Here is a 25,678-nt window from a genome sequence, read left to right on the forward strand (position 1 = left end):
ACTATAATTGTCCTTGATATAAATTCAATAGTATTTTTTCTCTTTCTCAAATTTTAAATAAATCATTTTGGCAATCCTCATATTTTGTCACTTTAGAATAAAAGAATACTCAAGTAGAAAATAAAAACTGTGAGAGAAAATTCATCAGAAGAGGAGCGAGGTGTGAGAGAATGAAAAGTGTGAAAGCAACAGAGAAGAGCGAGAGAGGAAAGAAAGAAAAGAGTGAAAGAAAGAAAGACAGACTCAAAGAAAAGCATCCACTTCAGACGCATGTCAGAAACGGCTCTATATACAACAATTTCTGTTGTGGAAAACTGTCCATCCTGTGCCTGTCGTCTGTCTCTTGTCCTTCCTCCTCCAGTGTGTCTGCAGTAGTCCTGTTGTCTGAAGCAGTCCGGTGTGTCCCAGTGTTATACCAGAGTGTAGGACTTGGCATAGGGGTTGTTGCTCTGTTTCAGGTGTCCTCTGGAGTCCAGCAGTGACTCCTGGGAGGTGCTGAGCTTGGCAGCCTGTGCTTGGGCTAGATCTCCCGAGGAGGGGACCTCTCCCCGGACCTCACCTCGGGCCTCTCCCCTTTCCCGGACATCCCTGTGGGGGAGGGTGGAGGCAGTTCCTGGCTGCCACTGCTGCACCTCCCTGGGTGAGGGCACTTCCATTGGGGTGGGCTCCATGGGAGGTGGCCTCTTCAGGGTACGGCTCCTCTGGGGCTCCAGGCAGGTCTGGCCCATGGCTCCTCCACCTCCTGCTCCTCTCGTTTCCCCTGTAGCACCAGCACCACCTCCACTTGCTCCTGCACCTCCTCCACCACCACCTCCACCACCACCACCTCCTCCTCCACCTCCTCCTCCTCCTCCTCCTCCACCCCCACTGCTGCTGCTGCCACTACTGCTGCTGACCCCTCCACCTCGGGCTGGCAGAGGCACGCCGCGGTTCAACAGGAAGTCCATACGAAGGTAAGGCGGCAAGTGGACCAACTCTCCTCCTGGGAGGTGACACAAAAGGGAGAAACAGGTCACAAATTAGATGTAGCTAAATGACAGTGGGTCTCTGTACACTCTTGTTCTGGCCTGTTGGACAATAATGACAATGCTTTAAAATACGTATGTTTTACAGCTATTTCCCAACTTTGTTTGACTGCTGGTTAGCACAATAGGCAGAGAATACAGTCTTTTTATTGCAAAAAAAAACAAAGTTTTGCATTTGGAGTCAAGGATGAGAGCAGTGAGACTGAACAAAAATAGCAATGAACCAAGGCCATGAGGTGAAAGCCATTTAAATGCTTTGTGGAGCTGTGGGGAATAGCGCTGGGTAATAATTCTTGTGCAGGTCCATCACAGAGCGTCACCTTTAAAATTATGCATATTCCTTTGATGCATTATTGGTATATAGATATTGATCCGTGCAACTTTAATTTATTGTCAGCTGCTTGCAAGTAAGGAAATTGAAATCTCAAACATTGCTTTAAAGTGCATGTGCCATTTGTAGAAGCTGACATGTTATTTAATGCCTTCAGAAAAGCTTACATTCCGACTGTGAGAGATACCCAACCATGATCTCCTTGTCACTTTTGGCTCAGCCTGCTTCGATGGTAATGTTAAGGAGACTTCCTGCTTCCCCCCAGAATCAATGGCCCAATCTCCATCCTTGGAACTAAACACTAAACCCTCACCAACTTAACTGATGTAACAGCTGTCATGCTTGAGCGTGTATGGCTTTGTGAGAGCATAAAATAATATAAAAAGGAGGAGTGAAACACACTCTTGTTACAGCGCGTTGCTTGGAAACAACACATTGCCGTTAATTTAAAAAAAGTGAACTTGAACTTTCATTCACCTTTTGATGGGCTGCTTGATTGATCACTCCCTGTTTGTGACATTACAGTGTGTATACATTTTAGCAAACTAACAAAAGTAAGACAAATCATTACTATCTAAAAATCATATGGAGATGTTTGAAAAGTACAAACAACTCTCCTGAGGTGCAACAAATAAGCACACCAACAAGCTGCCAGATGCTGTGATTCTTCTCTGTAACATGCATGCTTGGTTTGTAACATATCTTGTGGAGGAGGGTATTATTACGTGGATATGGCACTAACATTGCTATGAACCATGGACAAGTCCTCGGGAAATGTCTGCAGACTCACAGAAAGGGTGGGTAATAGCATCAAATAGTCCACATGAGAGCCCCATGTACTTGCCCATTAGTCAGCGGGGCAGCTCTACTAGGGACACCCCTGTAAATCCATGAGTGTAGAGACTGGGATTGGGTCAGTGCAGCAGTTCTCTGAGATCCCCACTGTGTGTCTAAGTCCTAACTTGTCTCCACAGACTCCAATAATATCATTCCTTCCCTTCAGTTTAAATGAAATGAGTCTGGAAAATCCATATTTCACTCACACATTCACACTGTTACATTTGCTCACCTCGGGGCCTACTGGGATTATGATTCACATAACCATTATTTTAATGTAATACCAATCTTCCCCAAGTGTGAATCTATTTGATTTAATAGTTGCTATCAGGGAAAATATGCAGAACATAATGTAATAAGAAAATGAAAATCACAATGTTATCTTTGCTATTATCGTCTGGGGCTGATGCAATGATTACAGTTATCTTTTCTTACTGTGGTGACGCTGAATGATGAACTGTGCCTCCGCATCCAACCAATATATACCACTTTAATTCTTGCTTGCACTTGTCAAATTTCAGTTCTTTCTTTGTGCTGAAAGCTTATTTTTTACTGTAATAAACAGAATAGCCTGTCAAGGCCTGTAGCAAGATAAAGCAGTCAGATTTAATATCTATAAACCATGATTAAATGCTGTCTCTTCAATTGTTAAGTGATTCTCTGAGGTGCTAGATGAGAGGTAGAGACCCTGTCGGTTCACTGAGTTTACTTCTATTGTGTCCCTTCTACTGAAAGGATTATATATTTAACAGAGCAAATTAGCCCATCACAAAAGAGTGTTGGGTTGCCAGATCTCGTGGACTGCGGTGAGATTCTACACTTGATGAGCTGAGTAACGTCTGTATTGTTTCGTTAGTAATGAAGCATTCATCTTTCAGAGGACCAGAGATCAGCAAGCGTTTTACAGGTATACAATTCATTGCGAAAATCGCTTTTCAACACGTGTTATGTCTCACATGTACACAGCCCACACGTGCACAAATGTAAGTACATACGCTATGTGCACGTACACACTCCCTGCCAGCCACTCAGAGCTAATGTGAGCACAGAGGAGGTCGTCTCTGCAGATTCAGTTCAACATGTGACCTTGGAGAATGGATTTCTAGGTTCACGGGGAGAATGAATAATTTACTGTGTTTTATAATAAGCCCTATTAGTGCCAGCGAAGATGATGAATGGCTAGGAGTGTTAATTGAATTAAATATAGATTTAAGTGTTTCTGTGGGAGCTCATTAGAAATGTAGTTTGAAAATTCATCAGCCAGTAAATTGCAGATTGTACAGTAATGGTATGTGTAACCACAATACAACAGCAACTCTGCCAAACCATTAGTCTGCTCAAGTGTCTGCTGCATCATCAGTTCAGTCTTTTGTGAAGGTTGATGTATTATTCTTTGACCTGTATTTCTATATTGTATGCGTCATTCACACACTCTCACGCAACACATTTACAGGCCTGTCATGGGATGAAGGCTGCCTGTGGCCCTGTAAGTGACGAAGAACACACTGCAATGAGACACAACCCGAATGGATTTGTTCTTATGAAGCATTGAAGAAGAAAAAATAAGCTGTTGTTCTTATAACAGCTCTGTCAGGTGAGGCTGGTTATGTGAAAGGAGAGGCTGTCTGCCTCTGACCTTTGTGATGGGCAGATGAGGTCAGGTCATGCCACTCAGATGTAATAGAAACTAACATAGGGTTGAAGCTGGGTCATTCACTCACTGACAGGCCTCCACACTGGGCCTGAGTTTCAACACTGTAATACACTCTACTTAGAATTTACACATGTGGAGAGACATTTTAGAAAATTCACTCTCTTTCAAAGAGTTTGACTCTATTTTTGGCCACCTAATATAGCATAAAGAACGAGCAGTGGGCAACACCTAATGAACCAAAGCCTAAAAACAAGTTCAGAAAGTTTTAGTCATAACTGGAGCCTTTGGGGGGTTTCAATACACAACAGTGCGATTTGTCCACATATGGTAAGAAAATAAGGCTGTGTCACCTTCCTTGCTAGAAATATATGAATTTTCATTGTGTTTCTAAACCACTTTATAAACAAAAAGATGTATCATGCTTGAGGAAAGAACCCCCATTTAATAAAGAATCTTAATTCTTATCATGTTGCTGGATGAAGCCTCGTTGGAGGACGCCAGAAATTTCTTTATGCAAACCCTAGAGCTATAAAAGCACTTCTTGTGTTTACTTAAACTACTGCTTCAATGTGTCTTGCACCTTTTCTATTTAGTATTGTGTTCTGTTGCAACAGTTGGGATTCCAAAATCCTTGAAAAGTTTCCCAAACGGGTATCAGTGTCATGTGTTTGTAAAAGAAGTGCTCAACAATAGACCTATCGGTACAAAGTTCTATTTTAATAAACCTTATGGCCAAGCAGTTACTAAGGCTGGATTCCCTTACAAGAAAGTCAACAGTTTCATATGCAGAAACAAGAATGCTGAGCATCAGTATATAAAGATTTAAAATCACGTGACATAATTCTGTAAATCCAACTTTCCCACATTGCATCTGAATAATTCCTAATAATTAGAGTTGTGGCAAATCTCTGCTAATTGTATGCCTTCAATTTATAAGTACACTGAGGCAGCTGAAATACACATTAGGAACAGAGAGTTTAGACTTGTACTTTGCTTTGGAATCAATAAGTCTTAATCAAAAAATATTTAATACTAGAAAATAACATTGCTTCTAAAAAATTAAAAGGCATTTTCTAAATGGGACTGTGGGCAACTCACAGTCTGCATCAGGGCAAGTAGCAGCTCACGGACAAATTAAGGCTGGAGTGAGCTGCCAAACAATAGGAGCTAATTGTCACAGGTGCAGTTAAGAAAGTGGGTGTGTCTATGACTAGGTAAAGTCTAACAAGGTATCTGTGTTTCTATGTGTAGAAATCACACCATGAACAATAACATAATCACAAGCTGCCATACATGAATTTTTTGGGGATCAAACCATCACAGGGAACATATTTACAGAAGTGGAACATAGTCCAGCTCCTCATTCAGGCCTTGACTTGTAGTGGCCCTTATCTTGAAAATCCAAAATGTTCCTCTTGGTAGCAGTTCCTTGAGTTTATCTCCTTCCCTCCTGGACATTTCTATGCCCTTCATAACTGCTGCTTTGAGCTGCAGCTACGGTACTGTTTATCATGCTTGGCCATGGGGTATTCTTCATTTTCCTTTTCCCCTCTAATTAATCCCCTTACACTCCTTATTTATCTCTTTCTTCTTTGCAGGACACATACTTCGGGGAAGCATTGGAACCTATAAAGATTAATCACCGTAGGAATAGCTTATATATGTTTTTTTAAATATTAAATTGGGTGTTTTCTGCATGGTTGTTTGTTATGTAGGTTTGTGAAAATCTCATTGTTCATGGTGATTTTTTTCTGTAAAACAAATAGCCTGTTAAAACTGACTGATAGACACACCCACATGCTTAACTGCACCTGTGGCAATTAGCTGTTATTGTTTGGCAACTAACACCAGCCTTATTACTAGTATAACTGTGAGCTGCTCCTTGGTTTTACATGCCTTGATGAAGACTGTGAATTGATTAAAGGCTTTTTGTTTTTTCAAAGCAGTGACCCTTGTTGCATGTTCTTGGCTACCTGTTTTTTGATACCTGTATACGTGAAGCAGCACTCCTCACCTTTCTGGCATTTAAAAAAGCAGAAAATGGCAGTTCTCTAATTATATATTAAACATTTAGGTCTGACTCCTCAACAATGTAAGAAATATACAAATTTTCCTGCTTAAACCTGCTTAAAATTATGTCTTTTGTTAATTGTTCAAACACAGCTCATTACAGATAGTTGACAACCTACCAGGAAACTGTAGAGGCAACACAGCTCAACTCTTATGCCTACACTAGACACCCAGTGTAACTGACACCAGGGTCTTAGCACTCAGCGCTGCCACACCAGCCTGAAAGACTAAGAGTCTGGTATTACACTAAAAGGTCTCCAATGTGGCGGTAAAGCGCTGTTTTGTACTGAGTGACAATGGCTCCAGGATAGGTAGACAGATAGCCTTTAGTTGCCCTCTCTCCCTGGTAAACTGGTGATATGAGTCTGCTGTCCTATGCACAAACGTTCAAAACATAATGAGGCCTGAAACTTAAGAAGCAGATCTGATGGCCTCAAGTCTTGTCTGGTCAAACCAACAAGTCTGGGACACTTTACCCTTGTGTGCGCACACAGACCTACATTTCTGGTCTTCGAACAGGACACCTCCAACATTGCTAATTATCAGTGACCCCAGACGCACTGTAACATGACAGCAGGAGTGATGATGGATGAGCTGTGAACATGTGTCAGGGAGAAGGGTGTCTGTCTTTCTGAACATCGTCTGTGCTTCTGTGTGTGGTCAGCAGCCCGTCAGCATGCTCTGCCAGACCTTGTAATTGATCTACAATGTTCCCGGGAGGAACGGAGGGTCATGTAAGGTAAGATGACTAAAACCTGAGAGAAGATAGCAGAGCAGAGCAAAGCAGGTTTCCTCAAACTGCAGATATAATGAAAGGCTTTTGAGAATCTTTATGTAATTTAAAAACTAATATAATTTACAAAAAAGTTGTCTGGCCTCAAACAAGAACATCCCTGGGGTGCTGTAGGAGAAGCAGCATCTTCTGCTCATGATGTGTGATGGGCCTAGTTATTGTGCTTAAGGTCTAAAAGGAGCTACTCCCACAGAGGGCCTGGAAAAAAAACGAACCCTTCTAAAGTACTGTGCAACGGTTTAATGAGACTATACCTTATGTAGCAGCAGTGTGAAGACTAATGGGATACACCCCCGGCTAGAAAACTGATCAAAGTTGGAGTAAAATATCAAAAGGTTAACTGAGGAGCTTCCAGAGTCAACTGTTAGCTAACTAATATCATCTAACTTCTTACAATCTGATGGCAAATACAGCTAAAAAAAGAGAGACCAAATTATTGTACATGTTCTGCCAACGGAAAATATGTGACAAAAGAGAGAGTCGGGGTTAGTCTTAAAATTGCTTGGAAAACTAAAAAAAAGTGCTTAAAGACAGTGAACAAAAACTACATTTTCTGGGTTCTATCACAATATAACTGACATAACTATATAGATGTTTGTTATATCATAAATGCATGCCAATATATATGATAATATAATATTTTTTGGAGTAATTTTAAATTGAAATCTTTTCTTTCTTTGTCTTTTAAAATGTTAGATATAAATCAGTTCCTACATATGTGATTTAGTGAAGTGGACTCATCATATACATCAATGTACCTGACTGTTGGCTCGTGGGTGGCAGTAACTACAGTGACAGAGCCAAAAATAGCAGAAAGTTTTTTTTTGGATCTTAAGCACCTTCTTGTTGGCAATTATTTTTTTTCTAAAGATTGTGGTTTAATTTATACATCTGCCTTTGTTCCTCTGTCTCTTTAACTAATAACACAAGTAAGAAAGGTGCAGGTAAAGACAAACAGACCTCTGCAGCTCTGTATCCTTTAAGCTATGCTCCTGTCTGAGCGATTCAACCAAATCTAAAGCATCTACATACTTTTCCTGTAGTGACACATTGCCTACACTTTCTGGCTCACTCAGAATGCTTCACATTATTGTAAAAATGCTCTGATACTGCTGTCTTATATACTCTAAAGGAACCCTCAAATGTTTTGTTATAAAAAATGGATGTAAAAGCTCGTCTATGATTTGAATTATATAGTTTTGATGGGAAAAAAAGGGAGCTATGGTTCAGTTACTGCTAGTGAAGCACAAAGACGAATTAGTTGTGTCTCTGTTTGGTGCTGCAAACTTTACTTCCTCACCAGGTCTGTGCGCCTTGGGCACGGCCATGTTCATGACCCTGCTGACATCCTGAGGTTTGGGTGGTGAAGCGGTAAAGCGGCAGATGCCCGACTCAGACGGCGTGCTGGAGGTCAGGCTGTCAGTGTAATCATTGGTCCCTGCAGTCATCTGTTCGGATGAGGTGTCCGAGATGAAGCACTCGGTGATGGTGAACTTAGCGTGGCGGAGCTGCTCTTCCATCTTGGCGTGCTCGTAGGCTCGGGCCAGCTCCTCGTAGGTGGAGGACGCGCTCTCTGTCGATACCATGCTACTCCGTGCACGATCTGGTGATTACACATTGAGATACAGATGTATTATCAGGGCAAAGCATACTGCAGTGTGTAATGCTGGGGTTTTGCTGTGTTCTTATGTTGTTTTGGATGGTTTTTGGGGTGTTTTAGCTTTACTGAATACTATACTGTGAAATATGAAAAAGCAAGAGATAAATATCGGTGAATGGCATCAGTTTCAATTGGATTCATACCCTGGAAGCCTTAGCTGAGAATACGCCCCAAAGTTGCACTTTGAAATTAAAAAAACACAGCCAAAATGTTTTGGATTGAAGAGAAGTCAACATGAGAACCACGAAAAACACCTTCACGCTTGACATTCTCACAAAACCAACATGATTTCTGTCACATTCCCCAACTTCAAAACTATAATTATAAAAGAGGCTGAGTCCATGCTGGTCCTGGATAAGTACACCAAACTCTACCTGTATCCTGTGAGGGGCTGACACTGTAGCTGTCGCTCTCTTTGTCCACAGATCCAGTGGCACGTGGTGTGGGCAGCCTCCAGTCAGTGGTCAGGGTGTGTGAGGAGCTGGTGGGGTGCGGCCGGTTCAGAGTCCACTGGCTGGCGTAGCGGCTCCGTGCTGCGGCAGGACCAGCTTTGGCAGTGCGTCTGGCAGTGGGATCTATGAAAGGACAGGTGGAGCAAATTTGTGAGTGATCACAGGTAATAAGAGAAAGTCTGTCTTTCTGTTTAATCAATTCAAGTCCAATCAAACAACATAAAGTATTTTTTTTCTCTAATTGGATTCAACTGGCAGTTATCTGTTGAAAAATTTGGGCAATATTGGGTTATTTAGGGTGAATATCTTGATTTGGGATAGAAGCACATTAAGGCTTAACAATAAACAGGTATTAGTGTTGAATAAAACAGTACAGGTACAGGCACAGTATGTATTAGTGTTTACCGATAGAGTAAATGTGTACCTGGAATGCAACAGTGTAACCTGCATCATTTCAAATGTGCCTTTCTAAATTCTATCAAGATAATTAAATTAGTCTCCACGAAAGTTTTTCATTTCCAAACTTCTCCGTCAATAACAGAATAAAATAAACAAGAACTTTTATCATTGAACAGAAACAAATGAAGAATTTCAGGCCCACAGGGACACATTTGCCTCCAACAGCTGGGGTCTAATCTTCAGCAGGCCACTCTAGCAATTTTCCCACCTTCAGTTGCAAGACAGTAATAACAGTGAAACTGTTTTTGGATCATTCACATCGTCATAAAAGCTGAAACTGCAAACATTGAAACTGCTGTTTGGATGCGGAACATCAAAGACCCAAACTACACAGATTATTGCTACAATTTAAGAAGGGACAGAGTATATGTTCCCTGTTGAGTTGTGGTACAAATGCACAATTCATCCTTTCTGTGAACACTGGACATTACCACCAATCTCAAACTCCAACTGTCCCCATACAGACATACAAACAGTGTCACATTCAGCCTGACCAAGACAGTCTGCTGCTCTGCACACTGCTGGGCCAAATCACAATGAGGCCTGGATTGGATTTGTGCAGAGAAGAATGGTGCTGGTAATTGTAGTAGGTCAGACAGTAATTCTATCAGCGGGGATGGAAGGATGAAATGATGGAGGTGTTAGGCCATCAGCAGGGAGTAAAGAAGGGCTGAGTCAGCAGTCTGGGTTCATGCCCCACTGGTCAGGCTAAATGAACCAATCATGTGACTGTTTGCTTGCCTGTGAATGCGTATGCGTGTGTGTGTGTGTGTGTGTGTGTGTGGCTATGATAAATGTTGCGCTTGCGTCGATGTTTGTGTATGCATGTGTGTATATGTGTGTGTGTATATTTTATATCTTAATACTACAAGGTGGAAGCTGTTAGTTTGTCTGCAAGATTACATGGTGGAGAGATGGAGCATCGGCACAGCAAGGACTCATTAAATACTTGTGTGGATCTGGACCACTTTTGTTAAATCTGTGACACAATGTATAGGCCTTGGCAGAGGATGCATCCTCTGACTTACTCTAGTTCATATTGTGTAGTGTTGGCAGTTATAAATCAAATCAAAGAGTGTTGTGCTTCAATAGAAAATGAATAAAAATAAGCAAGTATTCTTTAATGGTGATATTTGGCAGAATATTGAACTAATACTTTTGCTTCTGTATCTACAGCAGTGCAACTTAATTGTAAAAGTAGCAACACAATTTAAAATGTAGCCCATTAAATTAGTACAAGATGAACTATGTGTCTGTCAATATTTAAAGCATTAAAAAAGTCAGAATAAGTCATGTTATCTGAATATGTATTGGCCAGTCATCAGCACAAAATCATGTAAGTACATCACTAAATGTGTGTATCCAAGTCTGCAAGTGCACTCAAACCCAACCGGCCAGTTGGAGCAGGGCAATCAGATGAAAACGTGTCAAGAGGAGGCATGGAGATCACTACTCTTCATCAGTTCTGCTTCAGTGGAGCTCAAACACCAGAAGCCCGGCGGCTGCTCTGCAGCACGGCTGCTGTTCCTTTGTAATCTCACTGCTGAAAGGCAGCTCACAGACTGTATGAGGACTGTCTACAGTTAAACTAAGACGAGATGGAAAAGCTATTTGCCTTGCATGTGATTAGATGAATGTGCAATAAAATGCTTGCATTTTAAAGTGCTGGGGTGCTTTCTTTTAAAGTGACATCTACAAGAATGTATCTGTGGATTCAGTAGGGGAATTAGCAGTGGAAGATTCTTAGCTGCAGAGCCAACCAAATAAAACAAGTCACGGCTTTAGCCACAAGAAAGTTTTTTAAAACTAGGTTATTGTTAGTAACACAAAAATAGCAGCAGTATTAGTAGTAGAGGAAGTAAATGTTGAGCACTGACGGTGGTGGGACTCACTGGTTCCAGGCCTAGCATCGGACACGTCCACCAGTGGCCCAGTGGCCTGGGACAAAGACTGGTAGTGGACTGTGTGGGTCACTGTGGACGACTTCTGCTTATTAGTCTCTCCAAAGTCATTGTCTGTCAACAGCACAGTGGACCTGTCATCTAAGAGAGAAGTGAAAGCACAAGGTGAGTCATAGCTATCAAGCTTATGGTGAATGATAAACACAAGGTTTTCACATTGCGTGTCTTACCGATTGTCTCCATGGTGTCCCTCTCCTCGATGAGGAGCTGGGCTCTGGGGATGTCGATGTGCATTCTTAGTGTCTGCTGCTGTTTGTTCACTGTGTCTGGCGTCCGCGTGTTTTTACTGAGGAGATTAATGAGAAAAATTCATTACTTTTCAGCTGTGTGATTTTGCATTGTATCGCAGAAATGCTAATTCAATTCCATTTAAGTTGATAAGTAGCTGTAAAAAGGCAAGAGGGACAGCAACAATGCAATATATTTGATTTTTACTGATAGGCACTGTAACTCCAAGCCATACAGTGATTTATGTTGCCTGCTTAAAGGAAAGCAGCGGGCATAAATTAAAATTAAGAATACGTACCTCATCAGCATTTCTGCCAGGCTTTTGGCATCTGTGAAGTCAGCAAAGAGGCGGTTAAAACCATAATAGTACTGCCCAAGCTGATAAGCTACAGCAGTGAAAATACAGTACAATCACTGACAACTGCTCTGACAAAAAGCCAGCTAAAGTATGTTAGAGTGTTGGAAAATACACAGTGAGACAACGACTTAAGTTTCTTAATTACAAAAGTAAACTTTAGCCTCAGTTTTGTGTTTAACACAGTGTAATTGGTTCAGATGCACTTGAGCATCAAAAGATTTTAACTGCATAGCTCTCTGAATGTATTGCTTTGCTTCTGTCTGTGTGCTTACGGGTGAGTTGGTGAGCATGTTTACACAAAGACATGTTAGGCTTATAAAATGGATGTGTGTTTTAGGCTTTGTAAACAGTATGCAAATGTGCTTAGGGACAAAAAATGTTCAGTCTGCTTTTTAGGTCTCAGATAAACTGCATTTTTACTTAATGAGATGAACTCCGTACAAAACCTAATACAAATATAATTTTCTTTACAACCCACCTCTGAGTCTCTTGAGTCTCTGCTCCCTCCTTCTCCTCTTTAGCACCATAAGCATAATAAAAACCAGAACAGCGACCACAAGAATAGAGGTGATGGTCACCACCATCTTCAGACCTCCGCTGCCTGACATGTTGTCTGAGATGGGATCTCCTGTTTTCAGCAGGGGAGGGATGGTACCTTGAAGGAAATAAACAGAATAATTATTACTCAAACACAAAGACTCTCATCTGAATGTTCACATGGAAATTGGCTACTTGACTCTTCAGTCTTTTTGTTAGATGGGAAGCGACTTCCCTTTTTTCTAAATGTTGCTTTTCATTGCTGTTTGTGTGAAACATTTGTCCAAAGCCACATTACTTTGCTTGTTGATGTTTTCCTGAAAGCAAAGACTGAAAGAAGATTTATGTTTTAACACAGCTGAGGATCATAGGGATGAAAAAATGCTTTGTAATTAAGCTTCGGTTACTGATTTTCCATGGCGTGCTTTTTATGTGCAGACTTACAAAGCTAACAATCACTCAAACTACAAATATTATAGGTCCTTCATTATCCTCTTACTTAAGCTTTACATATATTATCATTGATATTGTTGTCATTCTTCAGTTGTCTGAACATTGTTTCAGCCATTTGGATTCTATGTGAGAATGCACTGGGTTGATTTTAGTGAGGGCCAACACCCACCATATAGATAAATAAACACATGTACTTTCTGAAGCAACTGTTTGAGAACAAAAAAAAAAACCCCAAAAAACAAGAAGACATGAGGACAACAAACAAAAAACTAAACCAAAAATACCTATAACACTTGGATTCAAATCCTCTCCAGCTTTACTGATTCTGTTGTTGACCACAGAAAATGCATCTCTAATTAACTTCAAATCTGTGAAACTTTCCTAATGCCTGCTTCCTGCTAATTTGACAGTTAAATATAGTAGAAAAGTGTTCAGTTGACTGTGGCTGGGGCACCAGGTTTGTCAAGGACTGAATATGTGCTGTTAGTCTCCAGGGCTGATGCTCGGCAGCTGAGCTGAGCTACAAACCCGCTGTCAAATTGACAATAGCATCCACACAACTTTTCCTGCCCACACATACACACACATGCACACACAACACCCTGACAGGCAGCTTACACGTCTCAGCAAAACTATTCAAAAGAAATAAATTAACAGTCTAGAGTGTAGCACAGACGCGTTTGCCAGCTCTAGCCTTCTTCGTAGATTATACACTTGCTTTGTGCATGACTGACACAATCTGTAGTCGGCAGCAAATAGAGCTACATCATGGCCTGTGGAGAATCTGAAGACCATCCCCATTCTCTTACTCAACTAAACTGCCAGGGTACCTGTCAGTTTGTTCAAAGGCTGACAAAACAGTTAGATTCACAAATAATCAACACACAAAACACACACTGCACTGCAGAATGGCCCTTCATGCAGCAACAGTGATACAGTTAACAGCACCAGACAATATAACAAAACTCCTCATTTCTTCGCAGTTCCAGAGTCCTGTTTACAAATAAAGGATTGAGCTTCTGTTGTTTCGGCCCCCTGCCTCTGGAACAGTCTTAGCATTAGGCCTAAAAACACTTTAAATTTCATCTTAAATCCTGCTTTTACAGAATGGCCTTTCTTAACAACGGATATACTTCTAATTCTATCACAAGCTGTTTCTGAGTGTTATTTTTAATGTATATTTATCTATTATTTATATCGTTTTTTCTCCAACATGTTATATAATAATTGTTGGTAATTCTGTCCCTTGCAATTTTTCTTTATTCTGCTTATGGGGTTCTGGAAAAGTACTATATAATTATATTATTACTGTAATTATCAACATTGTTAATAGGTATAATAATGGATTGCTATTGTAGACTAAGGGTCAAACTAATTGTTTCTCTTCTACATAAACCCCCCTTCTTATTGTGTGGTGATGTGAAACATAGTTGTGCCTCAATTCCAAACTTCATGCGAGCTAAAAATGTCCAATCGGACTTCAAACTTGATAAGATCTGATATTAAAGAACACAAAAAGAAGCAGAAACCTGCCAAATCTGGATCCTTGCCATTTTACAATATCATCTGCAAAGTAAACTAACATGTTTTGTACATTTTCAGATTGGAGGGGAATCTGTTTTGACAAGTTCTTATGTCTACTGATAGCTCTATTCCATCCTCATCCAAAGATCCTCGATAAATGTGCAGGCAAGCTGTTTAATCCAAACTCACTTCCGTCAGCATTGAGTGTGGCAAAGGTGATCCTCTTTTCTGCTGAGCCGGCGCTGTTGGTGACCTTCATCTGCAGTTCATACCAGGTCGCCTCCTGCAAGTCGTACAGTATGTAGCTCTTGGTCAGCGAAGTGCGCTGGGCTGTGGTCCAGGTGGCTGAGTCCACGGCTCGGTACTCCAGTATGAAGGAGGTGATTGGACAGCCACCGTTGTTCCAGCCGACCAGGTTGAGCCTGGCCCTGGTGGAGTTGATGCTGGTGAAGAGTTCGTGTTCTTTGGCAAATTGGGGTTCTGAGGAGAAGACAGACAGAAGGTCAAACTACATCGTAGACATGACCATGTCACGGTTCAAGATAACACTCTTAATTTTACTAGCAATACAAGCAAAGTGACTCCGAATAGTTTATTAACAAAATATAAATAAAGTTTTGAATGAATTTGGGGTGAATCAATGGAAATGAAGTCTTGCCTTACAGATGGGAAAAATATTCCCTTACCTAAGTTCATCCTCCTATCCATTCAGAGTTATTAGAAACAAACATAAGATACTGTAGGTATGGGAGCGTGACTTCCAAAGAAAGATGTTTTAACTGATTCCAGATAACACAATTAGTTATCACCATAGCGCTGCATTTTTAGCCAATTCTAAAAGCTCATAACTTCAAAACTAGCAAACTAACTCCCAGGTTACCTTTCCCATGGGTCTTAGCTTCAATGATCTCACTGATGCGCCCTGGCCCCACTGCATTCTGGGCCGTCAGGGTGAATTTGTACCACGTGCCGCACTTCAGGTTCTCCAGACGGTATGATCGCTCACTGGGGCTGATGGGAAAACTGCCCCACTGCTCACTGTTGTCTTCTGAGTACTGCAGGATGTAGCCTGGGGAGGAGAAGAGCAACATATTAGTGAAGAAGAAAAAAAGTTTGTAAATTTGGAACAAATTAAATCACTTAGTTAGTTAGTATATAAGTTTACAAGTTTCTTATTACCTCTGCAAAAATCTCTATAAGGATGCAACTTTTGGTTATAAGTGGATGTCAGACGATATTTTAACTAAAGCCTGAAGAGATAATAACATGAAATAATGAAATGAAATATCTATAAATATATTGTGTCACTGAATGTATAACTATGTGAAGTATCAAAAATATAAAGACAACTTTGACATAATTTGACCCTGTACTTGTCAAAATCCACAATGTTACCTTGGACCTCCAAACCTAAGCTCCTTGCTTAGGTTGTTAGATTTGTTTTTAAAAAATGTAAAAGTCTTTCTGAAAATAACATGACTTTGAGGATAATATAAAACTATAATATTGAAAGCACCTAAAAAACAAACACTAGGGCCTCTCCTCAGCTGCTGTTTCATATAATATGGTAAATGTGATGGATTTTTCCCCTCACCACAGGATCAGCTCTGCAAGTCATAAAACTGTGCATAAAAACAAAATAATTCACAATTTATTCAGGAGTTGCGATGATAATCTCGGGACAGTGTGACCAACCAGCCAACACTGGTATCCCTAGAGCACGCTATAAGCCCAGGTACAAATGGACAGTGGTAAGCTCAGGTGTGTGTATTTTGGTGATGGCCGATTATGTGAGCAGGGAGGCAAAACAAATACCACAGAAAAGATATCATAGACAGCTTTTATAGCAACTATAGCTCTGAGGACGGGAGCCCCATGATTAGGAGCAATGATAAATCACCACAAATAGTCTCACTGTGATTGCGCTTCCTTTAAGATGGAGCGCTTTAATCTTTCACTTAAACAGACCTAATCTTCCCTCCTGCTTTTTAATCTACCTTTTAGGACTTGAGTATTGCGCTGTACCAGCAGATAATGAGACACCAGAACAAGAACAGGGGTGTTAGACCGGAGTGAAGGAGGAGGTGACATTGGCTATCACAAACAGCTGAAGGGAGGTGATTGGTTTCGTATAACAGATAATGCATCTAGTTGCAGCTTGTTTGTGGGTGTGTACATCACATTCAGCTGTGATGAAACTGTTCACTTTGCTGTTTCATCTGTTGTATGTGCATCTGTGCCACCCTCACCTCTGATGGAGCTCCCTCCGTTGTCTCCAGGTATCCATGACAATGTGATTGATGTGGTGGTCGTCTTGGTAACTGTGAGGCGTGGCTGGTCAGGAGGGACTGTGGATAGGAGGACAAGCATAAAGGTCATTGCACACTTAGTACTTGTGTTATTCTGAATCATGTCTCCTCGTCAAGGTTCACTTGGACTTGGACTTGTATTACACTCTTGGCTGTGCTGGTGTGATGGCATGCTGGAAACTGTTTTGCTCACTGCGTAGGGAGCATAAACTTAAAGAAATATTATTTAATCTAGTGGCCGATCCACGTTCCAAAGTCATATAAACTATAACTTAACCTGGCTGTTTCTTGTAATGTAGCAATATTTCATCCACTGAAAAACAATTGCACTTAAATGTAATAGTTTGGGAGGAAAACTAATTTGTCTGGAATGGAGAGGGGTAATAATAGAAAGTAGAGAAGGAAGGGAAAGGCTTGCCTAGATAAACAGTGCAGCTAAGGTAAGATAGATATTTGGTTTGATTAAACAGAAAATAATGAACACCTTGTCCTAAATTAAGTAAGTAAGTAAACACACTTTCAGTTGTATGCAAACTTTTTCACAGGATATGAATACAGAAAGTAAACCACATATGTATAAAGAAAAATCCATAAAACAAATTACAGCACTAATCCAGGGAAAGGAAGTAAGTGTATATGTGTTTTAGGAAGGTTTTGCAGACATTTACACATTCAGCTGGTCTAACTCAGGGGGAGAAGATCTTTCCAAGAGGGTGGGACCTTAACAGCAGAGATAGTGGTGTATAAATGAGATATCTTGGCTGGATGATCTGAGTGGCCTAAAGGGGGATGCAAAAGTTCAGAAATGCATGAAGGGGCAAGATGATGAAGCACCTTGTTTGAGAAAAGAGCAGTGCGATATTCTAAGTGTGAAAAATTTGGGGTACAGCTTGGCAATAGCAATAAACTAAATGAGCTTTACAGAGAGGGAATATCACGTATGATGTTTCAGTAAGACGGTGTGATCAGTGAAGTATATCTGTTGCTATGACGACTTGCCTTGGACCTGCAGGTTAAGCGTGATCTCATCTGACCCCCAGTTGTTGCTGGCAACACAGCTGTAGTTCCCAGAATCCTCTGCTTTCACTGTGCGGATGATGAAGCTGCCGTTGCTATGTACACTACGACGACCATCCACCAGGACAGGCGTAGGAGTCCCATTGGTGCTGGAGACACAGAAGAAACCAGTTACAACAGGCCGTGGCGAAAAAACTGCTAGACTGTCACTACAACCTGAAAGTTTTGTATCTTGTCCGCAATGAGCAGTTCTGCACAATTATTTGTGTGTGACTTACTTTCCCTTGAGCCACTTGATGGTAGGAGGAGGGTCTCCAACAGCCTTGCATGGTAAAACAATGTCTTTCATCCAGGGAGTGGTGACTGTCCCATTGAATGTCAGGATCCTGGCTGGAGCTAAAACACATAAAAAACTGTTCCTTTAATTGCCCTCTTACAAGAAAACAAAAAGATTTCATGCCATTAGGGTGGCAATACTCAGAAAACTATGCGATTCAGCTAAACATGCTTGATGCACAATATTTATGCTATCAAGCAGACGATGCAAAAAACTCCATTCAACTTAATTAAAAAGTTGTACCTTTGGCCAGAGGCTCTACTGTAATCTTCTCACTGTTGTTGCCGTGACCTGCAGCAGTCACAGCCACCACCCAGATGCTGTACTGTCTGTTCCGAGCCAAGTTTGGGATCCTGTAGAAATACATGTCTGGAGCTGCCTCAAACTCGCTCATCACCTGTAAAGCACAGAGAAGGGAAAAGATTAATGTATCATTGGGTCGAAGTAGCGTCCCACAGTGCAGGAATGGAGCTGTTTTGTTTTTGTTTTTTTGTTTTTTTGAGTGATAAAGAATTACAGAAATCTTGTGGTATACAAATGCTATTACCATCGGATGCAGGTTAGAGCAGAAGACGATGTATTTCCTGATGATGCCGTTGAGTTTGAGCGGAGGCAGCCAGGAGACAAACACCACAGAACTGCTGGAGGCCGCAGCCTTCACTCCTGCTGGAGGACCAGGAACTATGAAGAAAGAACACAGCACCATATAGTCTTGACTTCCGTGTGCTATTTTTATACAGTATGTCTAACTTGCGATATCTGGTAATGCTTCTCATACCGTCCTCTTTTGTGCGGACGTAGATCTGTTCACTACGGACGCCATCTCCAGCATTTGTAAAGGCTAAGACCTGGATGCTGTAGTTGGTGTACTTCTCCAACCCATCCAGCTCCAGAGATGGCTGATTGGTGGTCACATTTCTAATTTCTCCCAGTTCTGACACAGAAAAGCAAATATGTTAATAAGCCTGGGTGTCAAGATTGGTACACACTGTACTAGGATGGTGCAGCTTAGTGGGATTATTATGAATACCAACAACATTTAAACACGCATTGAAAACTTATCAAAATATTCCAGTTTTCCTATGATGAAAGCAAAACATTTGAGGCAATCTACTGAGTGAACCAACTGAGAAAGTGTAGATAATGCAGTGAGCACTCTCTTGCATAATGACGAACAAAACAGGCATTTTGGGATTATATGTTTCATTCTTGCTCAGATTTTTGCTCTCATGTCCTCTCCTCCACTATCTTTATATCCTGTCACTCAGAGCTGAAGCAATAGGGCTGACTGGAGTTATTGCATTGTGAATTATTGATGGAGACCAGCCAGACTGCGGGTTGGATCACTGCTACACTGCTATACATTCAAAGGCAAAACAAATATTCTCTGTGCAATACAGACTTTGCATTTCCATTGTGCACCAGCATTCGAAAGCAGTCATCTCATAACTAGTGTAGTATAAACTGTTTGAAAATGAGTGCTTAACCATGTAAATAAGCTTATACATTTTGGGAAGCTAACACTATCAGATATCAAAAATAAATAGTGTAAGTGCAAAGAGGTTGCTAAAAATTACTTTTAAATCTTTTAATCTGTGCAAAGATGATACTCGTGTCTTCTATTATAAACCTCAAACACAATGAATCAAATACACAGTACATGAAGTGGTGAATTAGTAATTTGTGAGGAAATAACTGCTTATAATGCCAAACCCAATGCTAACCCTCAAAAAAAACTATAAACACAACAGCTTCATTTATACAAACTACACCACATGGCAGCACATTACAATATGACAAAACCACAGCTTCCCCTAGTGGATGTATGAACAAGCAACAGCAATGAAACAGAGACGGCATTTAAGACAAATCAAGTGGCTTAAAGTTTTATCCTGAATCCCAAGTAAACTGCATTTATCAACAAATTATATCAGTGTCTGTGGATTCAAGGATTCAAGGCCTTTATTGGTCACAAACACAGTTATACATGGTATAACACGCAGTGTAATGCTTTGTGCACCTGTTCCACACAGAAAAAAGATTAAAAGATGAATAAGAATAAAGAATAAAACACACAAGAAATATATATATATAAAGAGAGAGAGAGAGAGAGAGCGCGCACGAGAGTGAAAGGGATAAAAAAAAAAAAAGGCAAAAATAAATAAATCACATTTTCCAACAGTGCAAAAGGAGATAAAATAAATAAAGAAAATAATAATAATGTATACATGTATATGTACAAGGTGGACAGTGACTGGTTGGATTGTTCATTGAGTCTATTGTTTCAAGTTCAGCAGGCGGACAGCCTGAGGAAAGAAGCTCCTCCTGTGTGTGAGAGAGTGATTACCTCCATCAGGCAGGTTGGCCCAGTAGATGACTCTGTAGCCCTGCAGGTTTCCATTGAGAGCCTCTCTGGGCAGAGGCATCCAGGAGAGAGAGATGACCTCTGGAGATTTGGCCACTGCCAGGACATTTTCAGGAGGTCGAGACGGCACTACCAGAGTCAAGAGAGGAGAAAAAGTATTAGAGTGGAGGCTTAATGGAAGCTTTTTGAGTGGCAATACCAGCGACTGCCAGGCCGAGCACCCTCATACAGGCAATTCACAGAGTACCCAAAATGAGTTACACAAATACCTACTGACACCAAATATTAGGTCAAGAAGCTCTCTTTGAATGTGTGAAACATTTCCATATAATATAAAAATATAAATATTTCAGCAATATTCAAGAACATATTAAAATCATTTTCTTCTTTATTGAGAAACTCTCATTTACAATCACTTGAAGCAACTTTAGTGAAAAGCGATGGTTAATTCACATGTGGTTGAATGTTTTATTTAATTTTACAAGTAATGACAACAACATCATATGATTATTATGAGTGAAAAGATATTAAAAAAATGTATGTATTAATGTTAAAATAACACTACAGTCACTGCGTCACATACTAATAATGTTCACTGAGTTTGTTAGAAACGTTTGGCATTCTCATGAGGCAGCTGAACATAGTGGAAGAAATTATTTTTATAAACAACCTAATCAACCTATGAATTATTCAACTATTAATAAGGGGTAACGTTCTTAGTGCAAAGTACAACAATAAAAATTCAATGGAGCACTTTACCTTTTGTCAAATGTAAACACACATCATGCCACAGCTACTAGCAATGAGCCACTGAAGAGGGAACATTTTATACGATGTACTACAGTTCACGAAATGTCCAGCAGATGGAAACCTTTTCACATGGATATATTTGAGCTTTTTACAGATTTACTGCATCAAAAAGGCCTGGGAGTGGATGGGGGTCATCTGGTTCAAAATAACAACCTTAACTGCATCTAGTCTACAATAATACTAGAAATACAAATACAATTCATCCTCCTGTTCTCCTTGAGAGGACTTGCTCATGGATGAATCCCTCTGACTTTGTGAGAAACATCAAGTATTGGATGGCAATAAACCTTTGTCAGCTTTATGAAAACAAAACTGAAGCCATTTTATTTGGCCCTTCTAGCTTCGTGCTTAGCAAAACCAATGCACTCAGTTCCCTGTTTGCAAATGAGCAAAATGTAGTTAAATACCTTGCTGTCATCCTGGACTTGTCTCTAACTCTTAATAAACAAATCAGCAGTGCTATGAATAAGTATGAATTGATGAAGAACCATTAATAAATTAAAGCCACTTTGTATCTTATTAGGACCGGGAAACAACTGTACATTTAAAATTATTCCATTTGTTTATAAGACCCTAATAGATAAGCTACACAATACATTACTGATCTAATCTTAATAACCACATTCTGCCTCCAGACCACTTTGGTTAACTTCTCAAGAATTCCTCTCTCTACCATGTTTAATTATGTTGTTTCTAACTTTGATTTTACCAGCTAGAATTCACTTCATATGTTTTTCATTTCAAATTTTGCCTTTCAAATATTAGTCTTTTTACCCAACTATTTTCCCTCTGACTTACCTTGGTTATGTTTGTGTGGACATCATACTTTCTGTTTTGTTGTAACCCTGCTTTTAACTTGTACTCCTCATATACTTTAAACTCAACTGCCTCAACTGGGGAGAACTTTGAGTCAACTCCTGTTGTTTTCAAATGTGTTAGAAATACAAGAGTGACTCGATTTGACTTGACAATACAAATACATTGTTATACTAACATAAAGTACTATCTAAATAAACTACATGAAAGATATTCCGCATGGATGCATCAATATATATGACATTTAAGAGCCACTGCTGCTTACCGTCCTCCAGAGTCTTGGTGACCACCTGCTGTGAAGACGGCCCAGTGCCTGCTCTGTTTGCAGCCTGCACCACTACGCTGTACTGAGTGAATTTCTTCAGGTTGTCAAGTACGATGCTCTCTGTGGTGTCTCCTGTGGTGTCCACGCTAATAATAGTGAACTGGTGGCTCCCACCTGGGCTGTACTCTCTGTAGCCCACCTGGTAGCCACGGATCACACCGTTCTGAAGGTGCTTCTGGGGAGGCTGCAAAACAAGGAGAGGAAACACGGTCAGAGGACGATACCCCCCCTACGTTTTAGCTAAACTATTAAAATGCTGAATATTGAATAAATCCATCAGGTTGTGTCGCTTGGATCATTTATTACCTTAAGCATTTAAAATTCTATTGTCCTTGAACTTCAGTTTTATAATTATAGTAAACTACGATCATATGTATCATTGTCAAACTAGCAAAGCATTTAAAATGTTGTTGTTTTTTTAAAATGGAAGTGAAGTTGAATAAGCAAAAAATTAAAAGATGTAACTTCTAGCCATTGTCTTTAAGGCTATATATCTGTCTGCTGTATTACACCTTATACCCACAGCACTATTTTCCACGATGTGGTTGCTATCCTGTCTGGGGTCCACCAAAATACAAAAATAAAAACAAAAAGCCATATAACAAAAATACACAGCAACATCTAATATCATTTGTAGCTCCAGCTCCAGAATGTAAGAGACCAAATACTGCTCTACTCTTGTCTACACATTGTTTTATATGGTAAAACTAGCCACAAAATGAAATGAAAAAACTCACTTTCGTGTTAAATTTAAAATGACTTAAGATATCTATGTTATGAAATGTTCTGTGTATTTCTGTGCTCTGGCTGGTAATGTGATTTTTAAAGTTTGGACTGCACCTTCCAGCCAACTTTGATGCTCTGTGGGGAGGTGGGCTCCAGAGTGACATCTTGTGGAGGGCCATCAGGAGCTGTAAATGAAGCATATCATTTAACATCACTACTTGCTTGTGTACGGAATGGGAGAGATGATTCACCACGTAGATTGGTCATTTTCACTAGATGGTGCCGTTGAGCTGAGGATGTAGTTTCCCGTTTCCTCTTGCACATTCATGCACCTTGCAGCTTTCACCTCAACTTAGTAATAATTAAAAAAACTTGTAACATCATCAGCTTTAACCTTGATTAATATGAGAAATGATACATGAAGTTTATTACTTTATTTTAGCAATGAATCCGATAAAATGTGCCATTTTAATGTGCTGGAATGCCTGTGGGGGGATCATTATGGGCAATAGAGGATAAGTGAACACTGATGGGGCTGACTAAAATCAACGGTGAACTGATCTGTTTCCCCATATATATAAAAGATGATAGCCTCCATTTAAAATAACTATAAAATAATTATGTGCAAGATGACTCAACAGGTCTATGGGCCCAAAGGAGGCAGACTATATCTAAAGAGTTTCTTTCCAAACAACTATCTGCATAGACTCAATTCCTGTTTTATTGGTGTTCAGCAAAGCTGATTTCATCCACTTAACATATCAGATTTTTGGGATTGTAGCTGCTGCTTTTGAGTTGCTAATTTACACCCAGATTAGGTGAGACTGTGAAAACTTTTCTACAGTATCATGCTCTTGAGAAGCTCACTAACCTGCTTCATCAGTAGTGATGGTGAGCTCGTTGCTGGGGTTGCTGTTGCCAATAATGTTCTTCGCAACCATGCGGATGTTATAAGTGGAAGAAGGATGGAGGTCAATGATAGTGGCCTGGTTGAGCTGCGGTGACACATCTTTGGTTACCTGGGCTGATAGCCATGAAGCTAGGAGAAGGGGAGAAGGTGAAGAGACTGTTAGCAATTGACAACAAGATTGCGTATTTCTTATTTCTAGATTGCCTGTGTATTTGCTGCACATTTTGCCTCATGTGCCACATAGTTACATCACTTTTTCTTTGTGTCTACCTGATTTGTTCTTGCACTCAATATCATATCCTGTGATGGGGCTGTTGCCATCGAAACCCATGGTCCAGCGGAGAGCTATGGTTCGATCTTTAACCTCCCGTATCTCCACCTCTGGAGGGTCGGGTGGTTCTAAGGAAACCAGAACACAAGAGAAAGAATTAGAGAGAGATAAAATAGAACTGCATGTCAGGCAGACCCGATTGGTTTATTGGTTTTAATCTGTAATTTTGACAATGAGCAACAGAAAAAAAGAGCAGGAGTCAGACTGTACAGCAATTAAATGAATGAAAACATAGCTAATATCTTTCCAAACTCATCTGTGAAAGAAACACCTGAGTTAAGGCTGCGTTGAGGCAAAGCTCACCTTGCACTGTCAGCTGTATGATGCCTCGGTCCTCGCCGAAGGAGTTGATGGCATGACAGGAGAAGAACCCAGAATCCTCACGAACAGTAGGCATAATCTACAAAGATATGCAACAAACCCAAGGCTTTCAGGTGTGCACAGTAGATCTATTTGTTAGGAATGTAAAATACTCTTTTATTCCAAGTGTTTTTTTTTTAAAAAGAGGATGAATAATGCCCTCAACTTTAATTCTTTCATTTTGTACTTTAAGATAAAGTAGCGATGGAGGAAAACCTCTGTTCTGAACCACGTGAAACACTTAAATACTCGATTATCTCTTGGCACATATTCCTGGAATTTACTGCATTACATATTTACTCCTTCATACTGTGTTTTAACCACCATTAAATTGAACTGGAAGGTACCTCTTTAATATTTCATGCTGTACTTTAGGGTTTTAATATTATGTGAATATATTCTCGGCTGAATTATCTCTACCCTGCCTCCCTGACTCTTTCTCCCTCTCTGCTTTCCATCTGTCTGTACAGATAAAAAACGACTGAAGGTTCATGTGCTCCCAAAAGATTCAAACATGCGCTTGATTTACAGTAAAATTGAGCACTCACCACCAGTGTAGAGATGACTTCGTCTGCCACCTCTTTGACAGTGACCACATATCGGCTGGTCTCAGGGTTGATGATGCGCTCTTCTTTCTCCCAGCGCACCATGATGGGTTTCTCCCCATGAGCTATGCAGCTCATCCTCTTCTCCTCACCCTGTGTGGCCAGAGTGGTGTTGGGGTAGGAGGTGATCATGGCAGGGACTGGACGGAGATGACAAAAAGAGGCAGGGAAGAGAGGGAATAGTGTCAATGAGTGAAAATGAAAAGAAAATGACACTGGTTAAAATATCCTAAAAGGATGTTAGACACATATGTGCTATTAAAGAAGAGGAATCACTTCGGAAGTAAGTTCTTTCACATATGCCATATGTTTCAGTATAATTGGCATACTCTTTTCACCAAAATCAAATCAAATTTTGCAAAACACAGCACTTCGTACTGTATTTCTTGTCTTACGTTGAGAAAACTCAGTCTTGCTTTTTCTCT

General features: G+C 40.3%; 1 protein-coding gene across 1 annotated transcript in view; it reads right to left on the minus strand.

Moving 5' to 3' along the window:
- Positions 1-212: 212 nt before the first annotated feature.
- Positions 213-25,678, minus strand: part of dscamb (Down syndrome cell adhesion molecule b) — a 128,437-nt gene continuing 102,971 nt past the window's right edge. The window contains exons 12-35 of the mRNA XM_008275951.1: positions 25,197-25,393; positions 24,592-24,688; positions 24,228-24,356; positions 23,919-24,086; positions 23,162-23,232; positions 22,262-22,505; positions 20,353-20,499; positions 18,784-18,939; positions 18,553-18,686; positions 18,249-18,402; positions 17,947-18,064; positions 17,651-17,817; positions 16,592-16,690; positions 15,223-15,411; positions 14,532-14,822; positions 12,307-12,483; positions 11,769-11,799; positions 11,413-11,528; positions 11,174-11,323; positions 8,745-8,945; positions 8,011-8,313; positions 884-979; positions 567-733; positions 213-509 (exon numbers count right to left, since the gene is read on the minus strand). Coding sequence (XP_008274173.1) covers positions 411-509; positions 567-733; positions 884-979; positions 8,011-8,313; positions 8,745-8,945; positions 11,174-11,323; positions 11,413-11,528; positions 11,769-11,799; positions 12,307-12,483; positions 14,532-14,822; positions 15,223-15,411; positions 16,592-16,690; positions 17,651-17,817; positions 17,947-18,064; positions 18,249-18,402; positions 18,553-18,686; positions 18,784-18,939; positions 20,353-20,499; positions 22,262-22,505; positions 23,162-23,232; positions 23,919-24,086; positions 24,228-24,356; positions 24,592-24,688; positions 25,197-25,393 — 3,701 coding nt within the window. The 3' untranslated portion in view covers positions 213-410. The remainder of the gene's footprint in view (positions 510-566; positions 734-883; positions 980-8,010; positions 8,314-8,744; positions 8,946-11,173; positions 11,324-11,412; positions 11,529-11,768; positions 11,800-12,306; positions 12,484-14,531; positions 14,823-15,222; positions 15,412-16,591; positions 16,691-17,650; positions 17,818-17,946; positions 18,065-18,248; positions 18,403-18,552; positions 18,687-18,783; positions 18,940-20,352; positions 20,500-22,261; positions 22,506-23,161; positions 23,233-23,918; positions 24,087-24,227; positions 24,357-24,591; positions 24,689-25,196; positions 25,394-25,678) is intronic.

The sequence above is a fragment of the Stegastes partitus genome, unplaced genomic scaffold (assembly GCF_000690725.1).
Source record: "Stegastes partitus isolate 25-593 unplaced genomic scaffold, Stegastes_partitus-1.0.2 Scaffold62, whole genome shotgun sequence".
In the NCBI taxonomy this organism is placed as follows: domain Eukaryota; kingdom Metazoa; phylum Chordata; class Actinopteri; family Pomacentridae; genus Stegastes; species Stegastes partitus.